This window comes from Melospiza georgiana, chromosome 27 (genome assembly GCF_028018845.1).
Source record: "Melospiza georgiana isolate bMelGeo1 chromosome 27, bMelGeo1.pri, whole genome shotgun sequence".
Taxonomy (NCBI): domain Eukaryota; kingdom Metazoa; phylum Chordata; class Aves; order Passeriformes; family Passerellidae; genus Melospiza; species Melospiza georgiana.
Window position 1 is genome coordinate 6,064,006 of NC_080456.1, and position 19,454 is coordinate 6,083,459.

The 19,454-nt window shown below is 56.9% G+C and overlaps 1 protein-coding gene across 5 annotated transcripts in view; it reads right to left on the minus strand.

The window, feature by feature from the left end:
- Positions 1-4,261: 4,261 nt before the first annotated feature.
- Positions 4,262-19,454, minus strand: part of CEP164 (centrosomal protein 164) — a 28,374-nt gene continuing 13,181 nt past the window's right edge. For all 5 annotated transcript variants that reach the window (XM_058041334.1, XM_058041333.1, XM_058041336.1 and 2 more), the window contains 20 exons: positions 17,388-17,600; positions 16,661-16,795; positions 16,312-16,528; positions 15,678-15,755; positions 15,330-15,461; positions 14,569-14,691; positions 13,971-14,114; positions 13,699-13,782; positions 13,306-13,374; positions 12,604-12,782; positions 12,014-12,140; positions 11,586-11,650; positions 11,258-11,465; positions 10,237-10,344; positions 9,586-9,700; positions 8,797-9,141; positions 8,021-8,087; positions 7,649-7,765; positions 6,469-6,571; positions 4,262-5,097 (listed from right to left, as the gene is read on the minus strand). In XM_058041334.1, coding sequence (XP_057897317.1) covers positions 6,472-6,571; positions 7,649-7,765; positions 8,021-8,087; positions 8,797-9,141; positions 9,586-9,700; positions 10,237-10,344; positions 11,258-11,465; positions 11,586-11,650; positions 12,014-12,140; positions 12,604-12,782; positions 13,306-13,374; positions 13,699-13,782; positions 13,971-14,114; positions 14,569-14,691; positions 15,330-15,461; positions 15,678-15,755; positions 16,312-16,528; positions 16,661-16,795; positions 17,388-17,600 — 2,626 coding nt within the window. In that variant the 3' untranslated portion in view covers positions 4,262-5,097; positions 6,469-6,471. The remainder of the gene's footprint in view (positions 5,098-6,468; positions 6,572-7,648; positions 7,766-8,020; positions 8,088-8,796; positions 9,142-9,585; positions 9,701-10,236; positions 10,345-11,257; positions 11,466-11,585; positions 11,651-12,013; positions 12,141-12,603; positions 12,783-13,305; positions 13,375-13,698; positions 13,783-13,970; positions 14,115-14,568; positions 14,692-15,329; positions 15,462-15,677; positions 15,756-16,311; positions 16,529-16,660; positions 16,796-17,387; positions 17,601-19,454) is intronic.

Here is a 19,454-nt window from a genome sequence, read left to right on the forward strand (position 1 = left end):
GCCCCAAACGCCTCTGGGACACAGAACGCACAAACAGGAGGGACGGGGCAGGCCGCAGGGGGCTGCTGTGGCTACTTCTTCTCCTGCTTCTGCTGCTGGTACCTCCTGAAGTGGGTCTGGATGGTGATGGCTGCCCTCTCAGATGGGTCAGTGACCTTGCTCTCCTTGCTGCCATCGGGGCTCGCGTCGCCTGGGGGGCAAACAGAGCATCACAGTGAGCACAGACAGTGCCAGCAGCCCTGCACAGGCTCTGGCATCACCCCCACGGGGTCAGCGGCCTCCCCATTCCCCAGACAGGACAGCTGTCCTTGCTGCAGGGCTCGCAGCACGAAACCACAGCTCTGTCAGCTCACAGGGACATCCCAGGGCAGGAGGAGGAGGGAGCAGGAGGCAGAGCAAAGGCCAGCCTCCCTAGCAGGGCTAAGCCCTCTATTTACCCAGCCCAGGTCCCCAAGGCAGCAGCTTCCCCACGTTTAATCAGCACGTAGGATGCTCACTTACTTTCGCACACACAAATAAGATTAGGAGCCAGCCCGGCCCCGTGCAGCAATAAAGCTCTCACGCTGACAAATGGGAGCCCTCCCCACTCCTGCCTAATGTGGCATTAGGGAAGTATTGTGAAATTCAACAGGAACTGCATCAAAGGCACTCAGCGGTGCTCCTCTAAGCCACTGTGTCACTGCTGAGCACCCCCCGAGCAGCCATCAGCAATCCCGGGGCCAGATGCTGCTGAATAAACTCACGCTGCCACCTGAGCCCAGCTCCCTTCCCCGCCTCAGAGAAACTGCAGAGTAAAAGGATGGGTAAAGGAGGGAGTGGCTCCTCCCTGCCCTGCTCAACGAGAGCCAGCTGTGAGCCATGCCCAGGGGCAGAGGCTGAGGACTGGCAGGGCGAGCCCTGGCCATGCAGCTGTGCCAGGAGCTCACCGGCCCGAGGGGCTCATCTGCCCCTGGCACCCCCACACCTGCCCGAGGGGGTCACCTGCCCTTAGCACCCCCAGACGTGCCCTCGGCCCTGGTACCCCCAGAGCTGCCCCTGTTTGCAGTGAGCCCCAGCCCGGCCAGGCTGGGCAGAGCTCCTGGCCGTGGGGAGGGTGGCACCCCCGGCCCGTGATCCGCTCAGCACTGAGAATAGAAAGGCTCAAATCCTCTTTGCTGAGCACTGCAGGGCCTCGAGACAGGCCCAAAGAGAGGAGGGGGAATGCCAGGTGGTTTTCCCAGAAGCAGGAGAAAGGGGCTGTTTTGTGGGACAGCACGGCCCCAGGTGAGTCATGGGGCAGGTTTCCAGGGGAGCTGGGCTCTGCACAGACACATTGGGGTTTTAAATTCAGCCCTGCAGCACTGGCACTTTCACTGGCTGATGCTGCACACACTAACAAATATCTCATCATCAGATACCCCTTAACAGTGTCACAGACTGATCTGGGGAAGGAGAAAGAGGCCAAGAAGGATGCAGGTACAGCAATGCCTGCTCTTCTGCTGCACCCACAGTCCCAGCCACGAGTTCCACCTGTTCCTTGTGTTTATTGGGGTTCTTCCCGGCCTGCCACCTGTGCCACACTCACCTTTCTCTCCAGAAAGCGAGTAGATGCTGTTGTGCCGGGAGTTCCTGCCTCTCTAGGAAGGTAGAGAAATAAAAGCAAGGTTAGCTCTACCCCAGGCAGAGGCAGTGAGGGCAGTCCCTTTCAGGCCAGCCAGGAACCCTTGCACTCTCCATTCCCTTTAGGAAAGTGCAACATGCTCACTGCTGTTCCCTTAAAGAGCACTGATTAATTCATCTGCATTTATGAAATGACCTCCAAGGAGAGGCAGGAAACAGCTCTGCATCCAAACCCAGAGCTGTGAGATGCTGCAGCCCACAGATGGATGTTGGCACAGGCTGTCCTCACTGGATCTGCATTTCAAACCAGTAAGGAGACAGCCCCTACAACATGAGCCTGCAGCTCCTGGGCTGCCAGGTCATCCAGGGGATATTTCCATTTATAAAATAAGCTTGAATTTGTCTGCAAATACCTCTCCAACATTTTCCAGTTTACCTTGCCCTCTTGGCATTACACTTCCCCCTTACCTAAACCTGCAGGCTGCCAAGTTCACAGCTGCCCCTGCAGCAGCACTGCCACCCCGAGCCAGCTGTAGTGGCAGTGCCAGCATCCTTCACCTCATTGTCCCAGCAGTGCCAGCACCCCTTACCTCACCTGGCTGTCCTGGCAGTGCCAGCAGCCTCCCCTGGCTGTCCTGGCAGTGCCATCCTCCCTCCCCTCCCTGTGCCAGCCTCCCTCACCTCGCTGTCCCGGCTGGTGCGGCGGCTCTGGGACACGCACTGGATCTGCCAGGGCAGGGGCTGGTACACCAGGTAGGGCAGGGGCTCCTCACGGAACAGGTTGGTCCCCAGCTGCACGCGGGGAAGGTTTTCCAGCAGGGAAAAGAGCACAGGAGAGGAACAGAAAGAGCTGCTCAGCGCCAGAGATCCGAGCCCTCCCCACCCACACTGACCCCACAGACAGCGCTCCCACCCTCCTGCCCAGGTGCTTCAGGAGCACAGCAGTGCCAGCCTTGGTGCTTTAGGAGCACAGCAGTGCCAGCCTTGGTGCTTCAGGAGCACAGCAGTGCCAGCCTTGGTGCTTCAGGAGCACAGCAGTGCCAGCCTTGGTGCTTTAGGAGCACAGCAGTGCCAGCATTGGTGCTTCAGGAGCACAGCAGTGCCAGCCTTGGTGCTTCAGGAGCACAGCAGTGCCAGCCTTGGTGCTTTAGGAGCACAGCGGTGCCAGCATTGGTGCTTTAGAGCACAGCAGTGCCAGCCTTGGTGCTTCAGGAGCACAGCAGTGCCAGCATTGGTGCTTCAGGAGCACAGCAGTGCCGGCATTGGTGCTTCAGGAGCACAGCAGTGCCAGCCTTGGTGCTTCAGGAGCACAGCAGTGCCGGCATTGGTGCTTCAGGAGCACAGCAGTGCCAGCGTTGGTGCTTTAGAGCACAGCAGTGCCAGCCTTGGTGCTTCAGGAGCACAGCAGCCATTCCCAGCAGGGCAGGCAGCAGCTGCTGCCCCCTCTGCCCACCCCAGGCAGGTGAGCACAGCACTGCAGCTCCCTCTGGGAGGACTCACCTGCCTGACCACCCTCACCACGAAGAACAGCGCTGTCATCAGGGTGCCCAGCATGGCCAGGGCTGGGGGGCTCTGCCAGCAGCACTCCAGCAGCTCCAGCAGCAGCACTGAGCTGTGCCTCCCCGGGCAGGCACAGGCCAAGCCCCTTAATGAGCTTACAGCCCTGCTCGGCCTGTGAAGTAATCAGGCCCTGCCCTTTTGCTCTCCTAATCGCAGAGTTTCTCCAACAGACAGCGCTGGCATTCCAGGAAAGGCAAATCCTCTGCTCCAGGAGCAGGGACAGACAGACAGCCCAGCCCACTCCTGCTCTCTGGGGACTACCACCCAGGGGGATTCCACACTCCAGCTGGGATTTGGGATGTCCCAGAACCTCCCTGAACTGCTCAGCATTGGGGTGGGAGCCTTGTCCCCAGCAGTGCCTGCCTGGACACTGTGCTGCCTCCAGAGCTCCTCCCCAGCTCTCCAGAGGGCACAGACACCAGTGCAGCCCAGGCACAGCAGCAACTGGGGCAAAAAAGCCTGGTGGTGGTTTGTTTTCTTTTTGAGGATGAAACTACCAGCCTCCACTTGTGCCCAAGCAGCTGATGCCCACCCTGCTCCCCACCTGATGCACACCTGCTCCCCCTGTGCCTCACCTGATACCCACACTGCTACTCCTGTGCCTCACCTGATGCCCACCCTGCTCCCCACCTGATGCCCACCCTGCTCCCCCTGCTCCCCACCTGATGCCCACCCTGCTCCTCCTGCGCCTCACCTGATGCCCACCCTGCTCCTCCTGTGCCTCACCTGATGCCCACCCTGCTCCCCCTGTGCCTCACCTGATGCCCACCCTGCTCCCCCTGTGCCTCCCCAGCTCCCACAGGACAAGCAGGAGATGGGAGAAAGGGAAGAACACATCACCAAGCCTCCGTAGCTCCTGGTGAGTGTTACTCAGAGGTCCCACAGCACCCAGCACGCTGCTGGGACAGCTCCTGGCTGCTGCCAGAGCCAGGGGAAAGCAGCAGCCCCGGCCAAGCTGCAGTGAGACATCTTTCACAGGTGCCAGGCTGCCAGAGCGATGCCTTGTTTGCGTTCTGTGGTTTTGGTTTTCAGCTTTCTTCTCTCTGCCTCTGCGTTTGCTACCCTGTCCAGATACTTAAAAGAATAATGGTAACAAAGCCCCAGCGAGCTTAAGTGGTCTTGGGAACTGCCAGAAGTGACCTTGACAAGAGAAAACATGAGAGAGCCCAGAGACAGGGGGAGATGTGAGAGGTAAGTACAGCTGGGTACCCAGCTACAACAAAACACAGTGACAACCACCAGCATCATACAAAACAGGCTCATGTTGATTTAATTTGTACAAAACCAGATACAGCTGCTATCCCGGCTTTTAACAGGAAAAAGGAGCACGTTTCAAACCGAGTTATTGTTTAAAAAATGGCATTTCCCTGCACCATTAATGCATGCTGCTCCCAAAACACAGAATGGACTCAGTGATATGGCTTGGGCCACAGCAACCACAGCTGTGGGGTCCCCTCTAAAACCCCTGACTGGAAGCACTGCCCTGTGTCCTCTGAGTATGCAGTAAACTAAAAGCAAAATCCCTGCAGGAAGGGCTTTGTGCAATCCAGCAACAGAGGGGATATCTTTGTTTGGATCCCTCCTTTCCTAGGAAGGAATAAGGCTATTAATGAGCAATTACAAAAACTCTAGAAAAACAGCAAGGAAAAACAAAATAAATACATTCTTAAGAGAGCTTCAAAATGGTGTTCATCAAAAAATATATTTCCGTATTTGTATTTGCATGTAAACATGGCCGTGCCAGGCTCAGGGCGTATGCAGGGAGCAGAGCAGGGCACCCTCACCCAGCGCAGGGGCTCTCACAGCACAGGGACAGCAGCTCCAGAGCCTCCCCCAGCACTGGGTCAGGAGAGAGGCTGTGAAGATGGTTCCTCACAGATGGGCTCCTCGCAGCGCAGCATCCTCAGCAGCCCGACGGGCGAGCGGCTCCGCAGCTTCCTAAAGCATCAAACATTCACAGCCAGCTCGGAGCAAATGCTGACAAACGGCCAAACAGCACGTTCCATGAGAGCCTGCCTCCTCCTCTCCCGGCCCCAAGCATGCCTGCTGGCTGGGACACCCTCTGCACGTGTCCCAGAGGAACCTGGCGAGCAAAGCCAGGAGACGCTGGGAGCTCCAGGAGCTGCCCATCCCAACTCCTCAGCCACTTCCCACAGCCCTGATCCCCATGGATCTGCTGCAGGAGCAGCAATTCTGGGGCAAAAAAGCAATTCTGCCCTCCAGGATCCGTGCATGAAGGAGATCCCAGCTGCTGAGCTGGATCCCTCTCCCACCAAGGGCATGGAGGATGCCCAGCACCCACAGGAGCTCCTCACTGTGCCTGCACAGACCCTCCCTGTGTCCTGCCACCATCCTGCTGCTCCTGCTGCCATCAGGGGACAGAGCACCAGCAGCTGCACAGACCCTGCCATGTCCTGCCACCATCCTGCTCCTGCTGCCATCACACGGATGGAGCTCCTTTGTTTCACAGACCCTCCCCATGTCCTGCTTCCATATTTTTAAATCCTTCCATATTAAAAAAAAAAAAAATTAAAAGCTATTTAAAATAGTTTAAAAACTGGTTTTAGAACTATTTAAAATATTTTTTAAATATTTAAAAAAAACTATTCCCTCGTTTTTTTTTTAAACTTCCATATTTTTAAATCCTCACAGGCTCACCTCTCTGCTCCTGCTGCCATCACACACAGAGCTGCAGCAGCTGCTTTGCTGCCCAGCTCTGGCCAGCCTGGCACGAGAGGAGCAGGGAGGGCTCCTCCAGACCTGCCACTCTTGGCCCAGCTCCCACATCTCCCACCCCAAACCAGCAGAAATTCCCCAGCACGTGCCATTCCCTGATTTTTCCCCCATCCTGCTGCTCCCAAGTGCCAGGGGCCGCCTGGCACTGCCCACCTGGCACCGAACACTGCTGGGCATGGGGCAGGCTCGTTCCCTGACCCATTTCCTCCAGCAGGGCCCCAGCTGGATGCACATCCTCCCCCTTGACCAGTTAACTCCACTCCTCTGTGATTCACAGCCGTGCCCTGCCATCGCTGGAATACCAATGAGGGCAGTGTTGATTTATTGAAGCCCTGATATGTCACTGCTGGATTAAACAGTCTATAAAGCATATTTGGACACATTACAGGATTAGAAGAACCCGCCTGGGAAGTTCTATTTGCCCCTTCCTCCACTCTCTTGCAGAAACACCCAGTTCCGAGGACGTGGCCACAGACACAGTGGAGGTGCCAGGCGGGCATCCCCAAAGCCCAGCCCACGGTGGGGAGCCTGCACAGGCCCCCAGCCCACCCTCCCTGCAGAGGAGAACCCCACCTGTCAGTAGTGGTACACCTTGATCTCCCTGTTCTCATCCAGCCCCAGCTGCAGGAGGCTGGGGCCGCTGCCCAGGGGCTGCTGTGTCCGTGGGGAGAGGGCTCTGGCAGCTGGGTGAAGGAAAATCCTGGTCCACAGCAGGGTCAGCCCAGCCAGGACAGGTACTGAGCCAGCCCAGAGCACACAGGCCGTGCTCCAGCCCAGTGAAAGGGAATTAGGGGGGATCAGGGAATCCAGAGGCACAGGGAGCTGTGCTGCTGGTATCAGTGTACACGGAGGAGACACCCAGAGCCCCAGCACAGCACCCCTGGGAGCATCCCTGCTCACTGCACAGACAGGCCCTGCTCCCTGCATCCAGCCCTGTGCTACAGAATTCCTCAAAGCAGAGCTGGAGAGAGCCCAGCCCTCGCTGCCCCAGCACAGCCCAGTCACCCATCCCCAGGTGCCCTCACCTCCTCCAGGTGCCCTCACCTCCTCCAGGCTGCCCAGCAGGCCCTGCCCGTGCCAAGGGCTCCATCCATGGCACCAGAAGCAGCCCTTTGCCCACGCCATCCTCCACTCTGCACTGTTTAAACCCATATTTTTAAATCCTCACCTTCCCTGCTCCAACTGCTCCTCTGTGGCTGAGCAGCTTCACTGAAGAGCATCACAACACAGGGAAAGAAAGGGAAACTTCCACATTTTTAAATATTCACATTCTCTGCTCAAACTGCTCCTCTATGGCTGAGCAGCATCACTGAAGAGCATCACAACCCAGGAAAAGGAAGGGAAATGCCCATATTTTTAAATCCTCACATTCCCTGCTCCAACTGCTCCTCTACAGCTGAGCAGCATCCCTTAAAAGCATCACAACACAGGGAAAGAAAGGGAAACTTCCACATTTTTAAATCCTCCCATTCCCTGCTCAAACTGCTCCTCTACAGCTGAGCAGCATCCCTTAAGAGCATCACAACACAGGGAAAGGAAGGGAAACTTCCTCACTCAGGTACAGACCAGAGAGCAGCACTCAGATCACTCCTGCTCCATCTGCCAAACACCCCTGCAGCACCAGGCACTGCAACAGAGGCCAAGGCCTCGAAATTGCTGCTCAGTTCTTCATTTCACACCCCTCCTGCCACCCTCCTCCCACCTCCTGCAGGAAGCAGGAATGCAATAAAGACCAGAGCCAGGTAAAAGATACACTTTGGAATCCTTCTTGAAGTCTTTCAGCCATTTCTTGTTGCTCTCAATCATCCCCTCAATATTCCTTGTCTCTGGCTCACTGAATTTGGAGTGCTGGAAGAGCCTGATTTGTTCACTGTGGCAGAGAGAGAGAGGGGGTAAGTGGGGAAAAAAGAGGTCTGGGAAGAAATTATCCCAGAGATGAGAAAGTGATGGGCTGCTGAAGGAAAAACACCTCCTCTAATATATCTACTGATAATTCACCTTTTCTCCTTAGTAAGTAGTTCACAGTAATTGTCAAATTGTAATGTACTGGTTATGTGAGGAGTGACCAATAATGAGTGCAGAGAAACAAAGCAGCACAGGGGGAACTCGAGGGAAAAGTCCTTACTCTGCAGGGACATAGCCCAGCTTGCTGTCCAGGGCCACAGGAGTCCCCCCGAGCCACGAGAACCCACCTGCAAAACAGACATGAAACAAAATCCACATTTCTGCAAGAGAGGCATGAAACACAGAGCCCCAAAAATCCACATTTCTGCAAAAACAGGCATGAAACACAGAGCCCAAAAATCCACATTTCTGCAAGAGAGACATGAAACACAGAGCCCAAAAATCCACATTTCTGCAAAAACAGGCATGAAACACAGAGCCCACAAAATCCACATTTCTGCAAAAACAGGCATGAAACACAGAGCCTAAATATCCACATTTCTGCAAAACAAACAGACATGAAACACAGAGCCCAAATATCCACATTTCTGAAGAGAGACATGAAATATAGAGCCCCAAATATCCACATTTCTGCAAAAACAGGCATGAAACACAGAGCCCCAAAAATCCACATTTCTGCAAAGACAGACATGAAACACAGAGCCCAAAAATCGACATTTCTGCCTGGGTGTGCTCTCCTGCCCCACAAGGACACCAAGGACACAGATGGAGAGCCCTGGTGCCACAGGGGACAGGGCTGGCTCCTCCTTTGCTGCTCCCTTGGCTATCGAAGAGCAGGAGGGCAGGATCAGCCCCATGCTGCACTTCTGGAAGGAGCTGCTCCTCCCTTATCCCCTTAGCACCCTTCCTAAGCAGCACCAGTGCCCCCACCGTCCCCAGCCCTGGAAGCCTGAGACAGAACCAGCAAAGCAGGCGGGGTGAGGCCGGGAGACTCACCTGGGAAATACCTGTGCCATTTCTCTGCCAGCACGCTGTCCACAGACTGCCCTGGGACGGGGCACCTGGAGCTGGCCCTGCTGCCCCGGCCCCACTGGTGCAGGGGGGACACCCTGGGGGGGGTCCCCAGGGAGCTGCCGCCCCCCAGGCCAGCCAAGGAGGGGTGGCTGGGGAGGGGGATGCCCTGGTGGGGCGTGGAGGTGAGCGGCGGGGGCTGCTGCTGGCTCAGGGAGTCCAGGAGCCCCAGGACCCCGCTGAGCTCGCTGGTGATGCTCTGCACCGAGTCCCTCAGGTGCTGGATCTTGTCCTGCTGCAGCACGGGCCACACACCCACGCTCAGGTCAGCTGGAGGGACAAAGGGGAAGGAGGGGATCAGAGGCCAGCGCTGACAGGAGCAGCCTGAGTGCAAGGAAGCAGCCCTGCTGCCTGCCTGCCCTTGCTCCCCAGCACCACTGCGGGCAAGCACAGCCCACGAGAAAGCAGAGCAGCACAGAGGGAGCGGCAGCAGCTTCTCCTGCCATGATGGGAGAAAGGGGAAGCCCAGAGTCCTGCAGAAGAGCCATACAGATCTGCAGGACCAGAGGGAAACCAGAGAGGTTTCACAATCCACAGAGATCTAACAGGCAGGTTCACCCACAGAGCCCATCCCTCTTATCTGCCACTAAGGCAGGAAATGAGTTTTGCAATCAGGGGGGGCACACAGAGCAGTGCCAGACCTGCCCTGGACACAGCAGAGAGGTGAGAGGGAAAGGCAGAGCAGGCCTGCAGCCTCCCATGGTGGGCACTTACACCTGGGCTGGCCCAGGTTCACACTGGCCGTGCTGTTTGTGTCCTCGGAGGAGCTCAGATCAAACGTCACCACCTTCCTGCACGCAGAGCTCTTCAGCGTGTCCTCATCTGAGAGCTGCCCAGGAGCAGGAAAACAAAGCCAGTAAAAGCTGCTGCATCATCCCTGGAACACAAAAGCCACTGGAAATCTGCCTGCAGAGCTGGGCTGCAGTCAGGCACAGGTCAAGTGAAGGCAAACTCGTCTCCAGCCCCTGACAGCACAGCCTGACTGCACAGAGACTGCTGTGGCTCTCGGGGTGCAGAGGCCAAAGGCAGCACCACGTGGAGCAGGAGGGCTGTGCTGTAAATATCCCCACAGCTCCTGCAGGCCTGGGCTCTCTGTGCCACGGGCACGAGTCTGACCAGCAAAGCTCTGCTTCTGCTGCAGCTGCTGCTGCCCTGCCTGGGGCTCTGGCAGAGCCAAAGGCTCCAAGGTTTGCTCTGGTCAGGAGAGCAGGCTCAATCCCAGCTCACAGGAGGTGACCTGCCCATTTTCTCCAGGCTCAATCCGTGCAGCCTTTCCAAGCTGCAGCCACACACTCAGCAGCCTCTGGTGCTCTCACACAGAGTGGATCCACAATCCAGCTCTGCTGGCAGCACCAGGAGATTCACCTCCTCCAGCAGCGAGCACTCCAGCTGGCTGAGCTTCTCCTCCTTCTTCTTCAGCAGCACCTGTCCTTTGTGCATGGCCGACTTCATCTTGTCCAGCTCCTTTGCCTCCTGCACAGACCAGTGCCAGGGAGGGAAATCAAACAGCAAGGACTGAAATAATGCCTGTCAGCAGCCGGGGTGAGTGCCACCACCTCACTCTGCTCAGCACAGGGAGGGCTGCTGCACTGAAATCCCTCCAGGTCCTTGAGAGTGTGGGAAGGGGTGTGCACATCACAGTGAGCACACGGCTCAGAGCTGGCTCAGCCTGAGGAAAAGGAGCTTTCACCTCCAAAACCTCATCCAAGAGGGTCCCCGAGCCCGCCACCCAAGAGGGTCCCCAAGCCCTCACCAAGAGGGTCCCCAAGCCCAGGGTCCCCAAGCCCCCATTCAAAAGGGTCCCCAAGCCCACACCAACAGGGACACCAAGCCCCCATCCAAGAGGGTCCCCAAACCCCCACCAAGGGTCCCCAAGCCCTCACCAAGAGGGTCCCCAAGCCCACACCAACAGGGACACCAAGCCCCCATCCAAGAGGGTCCCCAAGCCCTCACCAAGAGGGTCCCCCAGCCCAGGGTCCCCAAGTCCCCATCCAAAAGGGTCCCCAAGCTCACACCAAGAGGGTCCCCAAGCCCCCATCCAAGAGGGTCCCCAAGCTCACACCAAGAGGGTCCCCAAGCCCCCATCCAAGAGGGTCCCCAAACCCCCATCCAAGAGGGTCCCCAAACCCCCACCAAGGGTCCCCAAACCTCCATCCGAAAGGGTCCCCAAGCCCACACTAACGGGGACACCAAGCCCCCATCCAAAAGGGTCCCCAAACCCCCACCAAGGGTCCCCAAGCCCACACCAACAAGGACACCAAGCCCCCATCCAAGAGGGTCCCCAAGCCCAGGGTCCCCAAGCCCACCCCAGCACCAGGAGCAGATGCCAGGGCTGCGGGCGCTCTGTGATCCCAACAGCCAGGCTCAGGCAGCGCCCAGGGCTCACCTCCTGCAGGTTCTGGCGCACTCCCTGCAGCAGCTGGGAGCTGTGGGCACCCTGCTCGGCCCCCTGGGCCCCGTGCAGGCGCTGGTGCCACTGCAGGCTGGCAGCCCTGAGCGCCGATTGGCGCCGGCGCAGGGAGCGGCTCTGGCGCTGCAGGAACTCCTTGGCGCTGCGCAGGGACTGCCCCTCGGCCGAGAGGAAACTCTGCACTCTGGGCAGAAAGGAGGGCTGTGCTGGCTCCCTGTGCCGCTGCCCGGCTCACGCAGCAGCCCCCAACGGGCTCGGGGCACACCGAGCACAGAGCAGGAGCTCTCCCGGCACGGGAGCTCACCGGTCCAGCTGCAGCTCGCTCTCCTCGGGGCTCTGGGAGGCTGGGGAAGGCTCTCTGGACGAGTGCTGGGGGTGACATATTGAAAAGCCGAGTGTTTATGGGGGAAACAGAAGGCCGGGCCCCTAAGGATCCACTGACATCACCGTGGCACTGCCCAGATTGAGCACAGCACCGGGGATGCTCCTGATGTGGCTCTTGAGGGCAACAAAGGCATTTCTGTCCCTGCTTTTGATCTGAGTACCCCACACTCCTCTCCACCCACCAATAATAGACAGACACCTGCAAATACTACTGAACACACCAGCAAAGAGAAATCCATCTCTGCACCTCAAATGGTTTCAAACAGAAGGAACAAATGCTGGGATTTTCAAGGGAGTTTCAGCCTCAGATCTCGCAAGGCAAACACCTTCACAGGCTGCTTTACTCACAGCTTGAGGAGTTTCTCTCAGGTCTTCAACACAGAGCTCAGCTTTCTTTCTTGGAGATTCCACGCTTTCTTCTGCCTCCAGTTCTTTCAGAGCCTCCTGCTTGCTCCTGATTGCTTCCTCCAGCTCTCTGCCACAGGAAAAAGCAGCAGCAGAGGCACTTGATTAGCCTGCACTGGTGTCCAGAGTGAGCTCCAGATTCCAGCAGGGAAATGGCCACAGGGCTGGCAACACCAGGGCTGGGCAGGGAAACTGCTTCCCACCCCTCCTGAGCAGCTCAGCCCCCTCAGGAAAACCTCTTTGCATTTCTGTGCCCCTCTCACAGCCCCCCATTAACCACCCAAGGCAGGAGTGGAGGAGGCAAACCTGACCTGCAGAGGTGAAGGAGCAAATTGAAATTCACACCCCAAGTTAATGAAAAATCCAGAACCAGCCCCCAGCAACTCTGTGCCCCCATGGGCACCTGAGGATTCTGCAGGAACATGGCCCAACACAGAGCTCAGAGGTCGGGGAGAGGCCCAGGTTAGGGTGGGGAGGTTTGCCAGGGGCACGGGGCAGATTTTGGGGTATCAGAGGCAATTCCTCACACGCACCCAATGCGTTTGTGCAGCCTCTGGCTGCGGCTCTGCAGCAGGTCCACCTGGGCCTCCAGCTCAGCCTTCTGGTCCTGCAGCTCCTGCAGGGTCCTGCGCAGCTGCCGCACGGACTCCAGCAGGCTGCAGTGCTCCTTCCTGCTCTCCTCCAGGCGCAGCTGAGAGGCCAGAGCAGCCTCCTGGGAGAACACAGGACATCCCTTATCACCCTGGTTTTTTAAGATTTTCTAATCCTTCTGAGGCTGACATTCTTGTAGTGAACTTTCTCACACGCTTTCTGTAAATAACTCATTGTTCTGCATTCCTTTATAGAAGAAGAAAAAGTTGATGGACTGTTAGCTTGACCAGTGTCATTGGAGAGGTGGCACTGTCACCCTCCAATCCGCTGTCACTTTTAGAAAACTATAAATGATAAAGTCAGAAAATAAACTTCCCTTTTTTCCTTTACCTTGAGAACAGCGGTGTGCACTTGTGTTCTTTCGTGTCCTGTAGTGACAATCCCTCACAGTCATCTCCCCAAGAGCCAGACAAGGGGCACACAGCTCACAGGGTCCCCGAGCTACACAGCCACACACCCATCCTGGGAGAACAGGACTGTTCTCTTTGGGGAGCTCAGAATGACCCACTGCGCTTCCCTGAAGCCCCAGTTCTGTGCCCTCAGCCCAGAGCAGCACAGCCCCTCTCGAGCCCAGGTGTCCGTACGTCTCTCTCCAGCTGCATCCGTCCATCCTCGTCCAGCAGCAGCTGCCTCCTCCTCTGCAGGGACTCCTCCTGTCACAGGGGAAGGGCAGGCCAGTGTCAGAGCCAGGGCACTGCTGATGCTGAGCAGCACCTCAGGCCTGAGTCCCACAGCCATTCCTAAACGAGGAGAGTTGTCAGGTTTGCTTTGTGACCCCTCTCACTGCCCCCAAAGCACTGAGCACACCCAGAGCTTGGGCTTTCCCAGCAAACACCAGCAATGCTCAGCCCTGCTCTGACTGCTGACACATCACTCTCAGTGGGATGGCTCAGCCCTGGCTGAGCTTTCCTGAGCAGCTCCCATGAGGAACCAGCCCGAGGACCGGCACAGGTCAGGGGAGCTCTGTGAGGACTCACCTGGCTCTGGAGCTTCTCTGATCTGGCCTGGATGCTCTTCATGCGGATCTCGAGCTCGTTCTCTGAATCCTGGAGCTTTCTTTCCTGCACAGGGAGCTGAGTTAAAGAGAAGGGCACAGGCTCCCCCCTCACCAGTAAAACACAAGCCGGGAACTGTGACCTGCCACTGGCGCCCGTCACTCTGCGCTGGCGACAGACAGGGGGACAGGGTGGGGAGCCTCCAGGGCACCTCTGAGGAGCCCCAGGGCCCAGAGGCAGGGCCTGCTGCTCACCTTCTCCCTGTGCCTCTGCTGCAGGGCCGCCAGCCTCCCCTCCAGCTCCGCCTGCAGCCGCTGCAGCTCGGCCTCGTGCAGCTGCCGCAGCCGCGCGGCCTCGCTGCGCAGCCCCTCCAGCAGCTCCGACCTCTGCCGGCGCTCCTGCCAGCCCAGGGGGCAGGGGAACACCTCTGTGAGGCACAGGGACCCCCAGAAATGCAGCATGGACAGGCAGGGATCGCCAGAAATACAGTATGGGCATGCAGGGATCTCCAGAAATGCAGCACGGACATGCAGAGATCTCCAATGCAGCATGGACACACAGGGATCACCAGAAATACAGTATGGACATGCAGGGATCACCAGAAATACAGTATGGACATGCAGGGATCTCCAGAAATGCAGCATGGACACACAGGGATCTCCAGATATACAGTATGGACATGCAGGGATCACCAGAAATGCAGCATGGACAGGGAGGGATCCCCAGAAATACAGCATGGACATGCAGGGCTCTCAGCATGGACACACAGAGCTCTCCAATGCAGCAAGGACACACAGAGCTCTCCAGCTGGACAGACAGCACCCAGGGCAAGTGCAGCCCCCCAGGCAGTACCTCCTCCTCGAAGTGCTGCTGGATCCGCTCCAGGGCCTCCCTGTGCTCCTCTCTCATCCTCTCCATCCTCCTCTCGTGCTCCTTCTCCACCTCCCGCCGCCTGTCGCCCATCAGCTCGCTGAGCTGCAGGGAAAGGGGCAGGGAAAGGGGCTCCCCTGAGCTGCAGCACTGCACTGCAGTGGGGTCCCCAAAACCAGCCCCCCACCCAGCCCAGGGCACAGTGGGATCAGTGTCACAGACATCTTCTATGGAAAATCCTTTCCTCAGGAGTTTTCCTCCTGAGAAGCCTCAGGAACAAAATGCAAACAATGGTTATCTGCTGCTGTGGAATGCAACAGGTGCATCTGGGATTGGTCTCATGGGGTTGTTTCTAATTAATGGCCAATCACAGTCCCGCTGTCTGGGCTGTCTGGTCAGTCACAAGCCTTTGTTATCATTCCTTCTATTTCTGTTCTTAGCCAGCCTTCTGATGAAATCCTTTCTTCTATTCTTTTAGTATAGTTTTAATGTAATATATAGCATAAAATAATAAATCAAGCCTTCTGAAACATGGAGTCAGATCCTCGTCTCTTCCCTCATCCTCAGACCCCTGTGAACACGGTCACAGCACCAGGGACTGTGTCCTGGGGAGCACAGAGCCTTCATCCCGCTGAGGTGAGATGCTGGGGGATGTCCTGCTCCCCAAGGCAGGGCTGTGGGCACCCAGAGCTCTCCCCACACCTGAGAGTGTGAGGAACATTCAGCACAGAGCCACCACTCACCTCACGCTCGTATTCCTTCACTTTTAGGGCTTTTTCCTGCACTTTCTGGTCTGCCCTCTGCAGCTCCTCGCGTAGCTGGGCCTCCTGGCTGCTCTGTGCCTCTGCCAGCTGGGCCTGCAGGCTGGCAATGACCTGGCAGGAAAGGCACCCCCAGAGACGCCTCAGCCTCTGCACAGGATCCATCCCATGCCCTCCACAGCCCCACCAGCCCCGCCTGCAGCTGAGCCAGACCAGAAACGCAGCCAGGGAGGGGGAAAAAACTAATGCCACCCTCCCTGGCCACCTTTGGTGACAGCATGAGGAAAAAATAAACCCCAACCATTGACGTTCTGAGGACACCGTCCTCACCTCGTGGTGCTTCTCCTCGGCGGCAGCCCTCAGCTGCTGGAGCTCCCTGGCACTCTGCTCCTCCAGCTCCTCTGCTGCCTGCAGAAACACGAGCACAACACTCTGCTGGGAAAGCTCTGCGTGTGGGGATGAGGTGCATTTGCAATTAAACCCTGTCCAAAAGCACCAACAGGCACAGCAGTGACCCCCCTCCAAACGGGATCACTGCAGGTGCCTTCGCTCCCTCTGGGCTTTCCCTGCAGGGATCTCCATGAACCCCCGTCATGCTGGGCTGCAGGGACTGCAAATGCCCCATCGAGGGGCTGCCCAGGTCCTGGCAGGGCTGAACCAGCAGCCAGAGAGGGGCTGGGAGCTGATAAAGGCTCAGCTCGGTTCTGATCTGATAACAGGGCTGGGGAGACACACAGCGATCCTTATCTTGTGATCCTTATTTGTCTTCAGTGCAGAGTGGCCATTGCAGTGATTGTTAGTTAATCAATAACAACTGGGGAGCCCTCCTGCCCACCTCCCTGTGCCCCCAACAGCCCTGGCACCTGCCCTCGGTGCCCTCAAAACCCTGCAGGTGTGAGTTCACCCCACACCTGGCACTGCCCTGCCAGCCAGGAATGGCTCAGCCTGGCCACAAAGGTCTCACCTTCTTCTTCTCCCTGTCCAGCCTGTCCCTGAGCTGGCTCAGGAACTCCTCCTGCTCCTGTTCCAGCTCGCCCATCTCCTTCTGCTGGGCCCGCTCTGCTGCCAGCCTCATCTCCTCCAGGGCAAGCTGCTGCTGCCTCTGCAGCCTCTCCTGCTCCAGCAGCTGCTGGCACTGCCACTCGTCCCTGAGCTCCTGCAGCCGGGCCTCCTGCTCTGCCCTGCTGGTGTGGGACAGAGCACAGGGATGGATCCATGCAGGGGGCTCAGGGCTCATCCCTGCTGGCTCTGTGCCCAGCCCTGCCCTCCAAGCCAGCCCTGCGCAGCCCAGGAACGGCAGCAGAACCTCCCACCTCATCCTCTGCTCCTCTGCCTCCAGCTCTGAGGCCATTTGGGCTCGCAGCTCCTCCAGCCTCTGGGCCTTTTCCTCTCTGAGCAGCAGCTCTTGCTCTTCCTGCTCAGGCTTTGCTAAATCTTCTTCTGGAGAGCTGACAGAAAATAAAACCAAAGGAAATGGGTTCAGTACCTCCCAGTCCCGTGTCCGAGGGCTCCAGCTCAGCTGGGGCGACACATTCATTCCCCCCACACCTGCAGGACCTGCTGCTGGCACAGGAGATGGAGCCCCAGCACCAACCCTGAGCAGGGTGGCTTTAAAACTTGCTATCTCATCACAGTTTACACTTCTTTGGGGTTTTTTGTTCTTTTTTTTTTTGCATGTAAGTGAAATCCACTCTCATTAAATGCATGCAGGCTCCCAGGCAAGGTACCTGGATGCATTAGCACATCTGGAAGCTCCACATTTCCATATTATACCCTTTTGCTACACTTTTTTTTTTCCCCTCTAGGTGCCATTTCTGCATCTTCCTGATGAGCCCTGATCCAATGCTTGTCCTTCCTCCTCCTCCTCCTCCTCCCTGAGAGCCCGGACCCAATGCCTGTCCTTCCTCCTCCTCCTCCTCCTCCCTGAGAGCCCTGATCTTGCTCCTTCCCCAGCTCTGCCCCATTCCCAGCGGTGCCTACAGCAGCACAAAATCCCCCTTGGAAAGGCTTGCAGGAGATGGAGTAAAAAAAGGAAAGTACCTGAGGGGCTTTGCTTTTTGCTGATGAAGCTTTTCAGCATCCTCCTCCTCCTCCTGCCTCATCTCCTCCTGGAATTGCTGGGTTTTCTCCTCCTTTGCTGGAAATAAATGTATTTCCTCTTGCTCCAGCTCTGTCTCCACCTCCCTGACGATTTCCTCCAGGGATTCATCATGAAGCTGGCTCAAGGACTGCTCCACGTCCTTCTCAGGTTCCCTACCAAAGACAAAGAGCTCCTTTGGCTAAAGGGTGACAGAAAACAGAGAAACATAAAAGGAGCACCCATCTCCTGCACGGAGCATCAACCCCAAACCAACAATCTCAGAGCCACCTACTCCAAAAGCTTCACTGCTGACCTCGGGAGGTTCCTGAGGATCACTGGTGGCTCCAGAGAATCTCCAGCTGATCAATGAACCCAGCCCCAGCTGCACCCCAGGCCCAAATAACTCTGGCTGTGGCCCACCCAAAATAAAATCTGTCAATAAAATCTGGCTTGAGGAAAAGCCCTGGCCAGGCACAGGAGCAGATCCATCAGCACCTGCTCCCAAGGTATCTATCCCTCCCAGCCCAGGGATTGCTGCTTCTCATGGACCAGGTATTCCTTCTGCAATTGCAGCCTGAAGTGTGCTGGGAACTTGCCAGCTCAGGCAACAGAAAGCCCCAGCACTCCAAAAATCCAAACCCAATTAGGTCCTAATTAGGTATTTTTCAGAGAGACAGCAGCGAAATTTTAAGCTGAAGGGGAAGGAGGGGAAAATCGAGATTAGTCTAGGAAGGAAGATTTTTGTTCTTTGCTGGGGAACAAAGCAGGAAGGTCTCACCATGCTGTGAGACTGGCAGGGCAAGGCAGAGGGATCCTGCCAGGAGCCAGGGAAACAACAGCCCCAGCTCCTCAGCCTCAGCCAGGAGAGAAAAGGTCATTTCTGCAGCCATTGGCACAGAGAGCAAGGCACAGCAAAGAGGTGGGGTGTGGAACAATCCCCCTTCACGGAGCCCCCCTGGCACCAGGTGTCCTTCACCAGGCTGCTCTGCAGAGCCTTTCAGCCCCTTCCACCTGGGCATCACCTCGTTCCTCTGCCCCAGACTGTGCTGCACAGGAGCCCCAGCACACACACACACACACATTTACACACATTTACAGACACACACATTTACACACACACACATTTACACACATTTACACACACACACATTTACACACACACACATTTACACACACACATTTACACACACACACACACATTTACACATACACACATTTACACACACACATTTACACACAAAGACATTTACACACACACACACACATTTACACACACACATTTACACACAAAGACATTTACACACACACACACATTTACACACACACACATTTACACACACATTTACACACACACACATTTACACACACGCACATTTACACACGCACACATTTACACACACACACATTTACATACACACACATTTACACACACACACACACACACATTTACACACGCACACACATTTACACACACACACATTTACACACACACACATTTACACACACACACACACACACACACACACACACACATTTACACAGCTCCTGGAGAACAGAGACCCCTGTCCCCACGGACACTGCCTGACCCCTGCAGCTGCACCTGCTGCTGTGTCCCTGATGGCAATGCAGAGTCAGCAGCTCTCACCCCCTGAGCTGCAGGCAGGAACCCACACAGCAGCACACAACAGCAGCCTGGGCGAGGGCTCAGCTCTGACCCCACTGTCTCGCTGCCCCCGAGGTGCCCAGTGGCTGTAAATGGGCTGAATCTGTGGGGTTTTGCCCTTTTTTTGCCCAGCTCAGCATCACCCAGCAGGTTCTGTGGGAGGGAGAACACAAAAGGAAAGGCTTTCCCAGAGACAAAGCAGCAGCTCCCCTCATCCCAGGGAGCCCTGAGCTGCTGCCCTGGCCCTGCCCAGGCCGCTCAGCTGGCACGGTGGCAGGGGCACAGCTGCTGGCACGGGCACACAGCCCCACTGCGCCCACCAAGCCCAGGGACAGAGGGACAGGGGCACAGGAGCAGTCCCAGC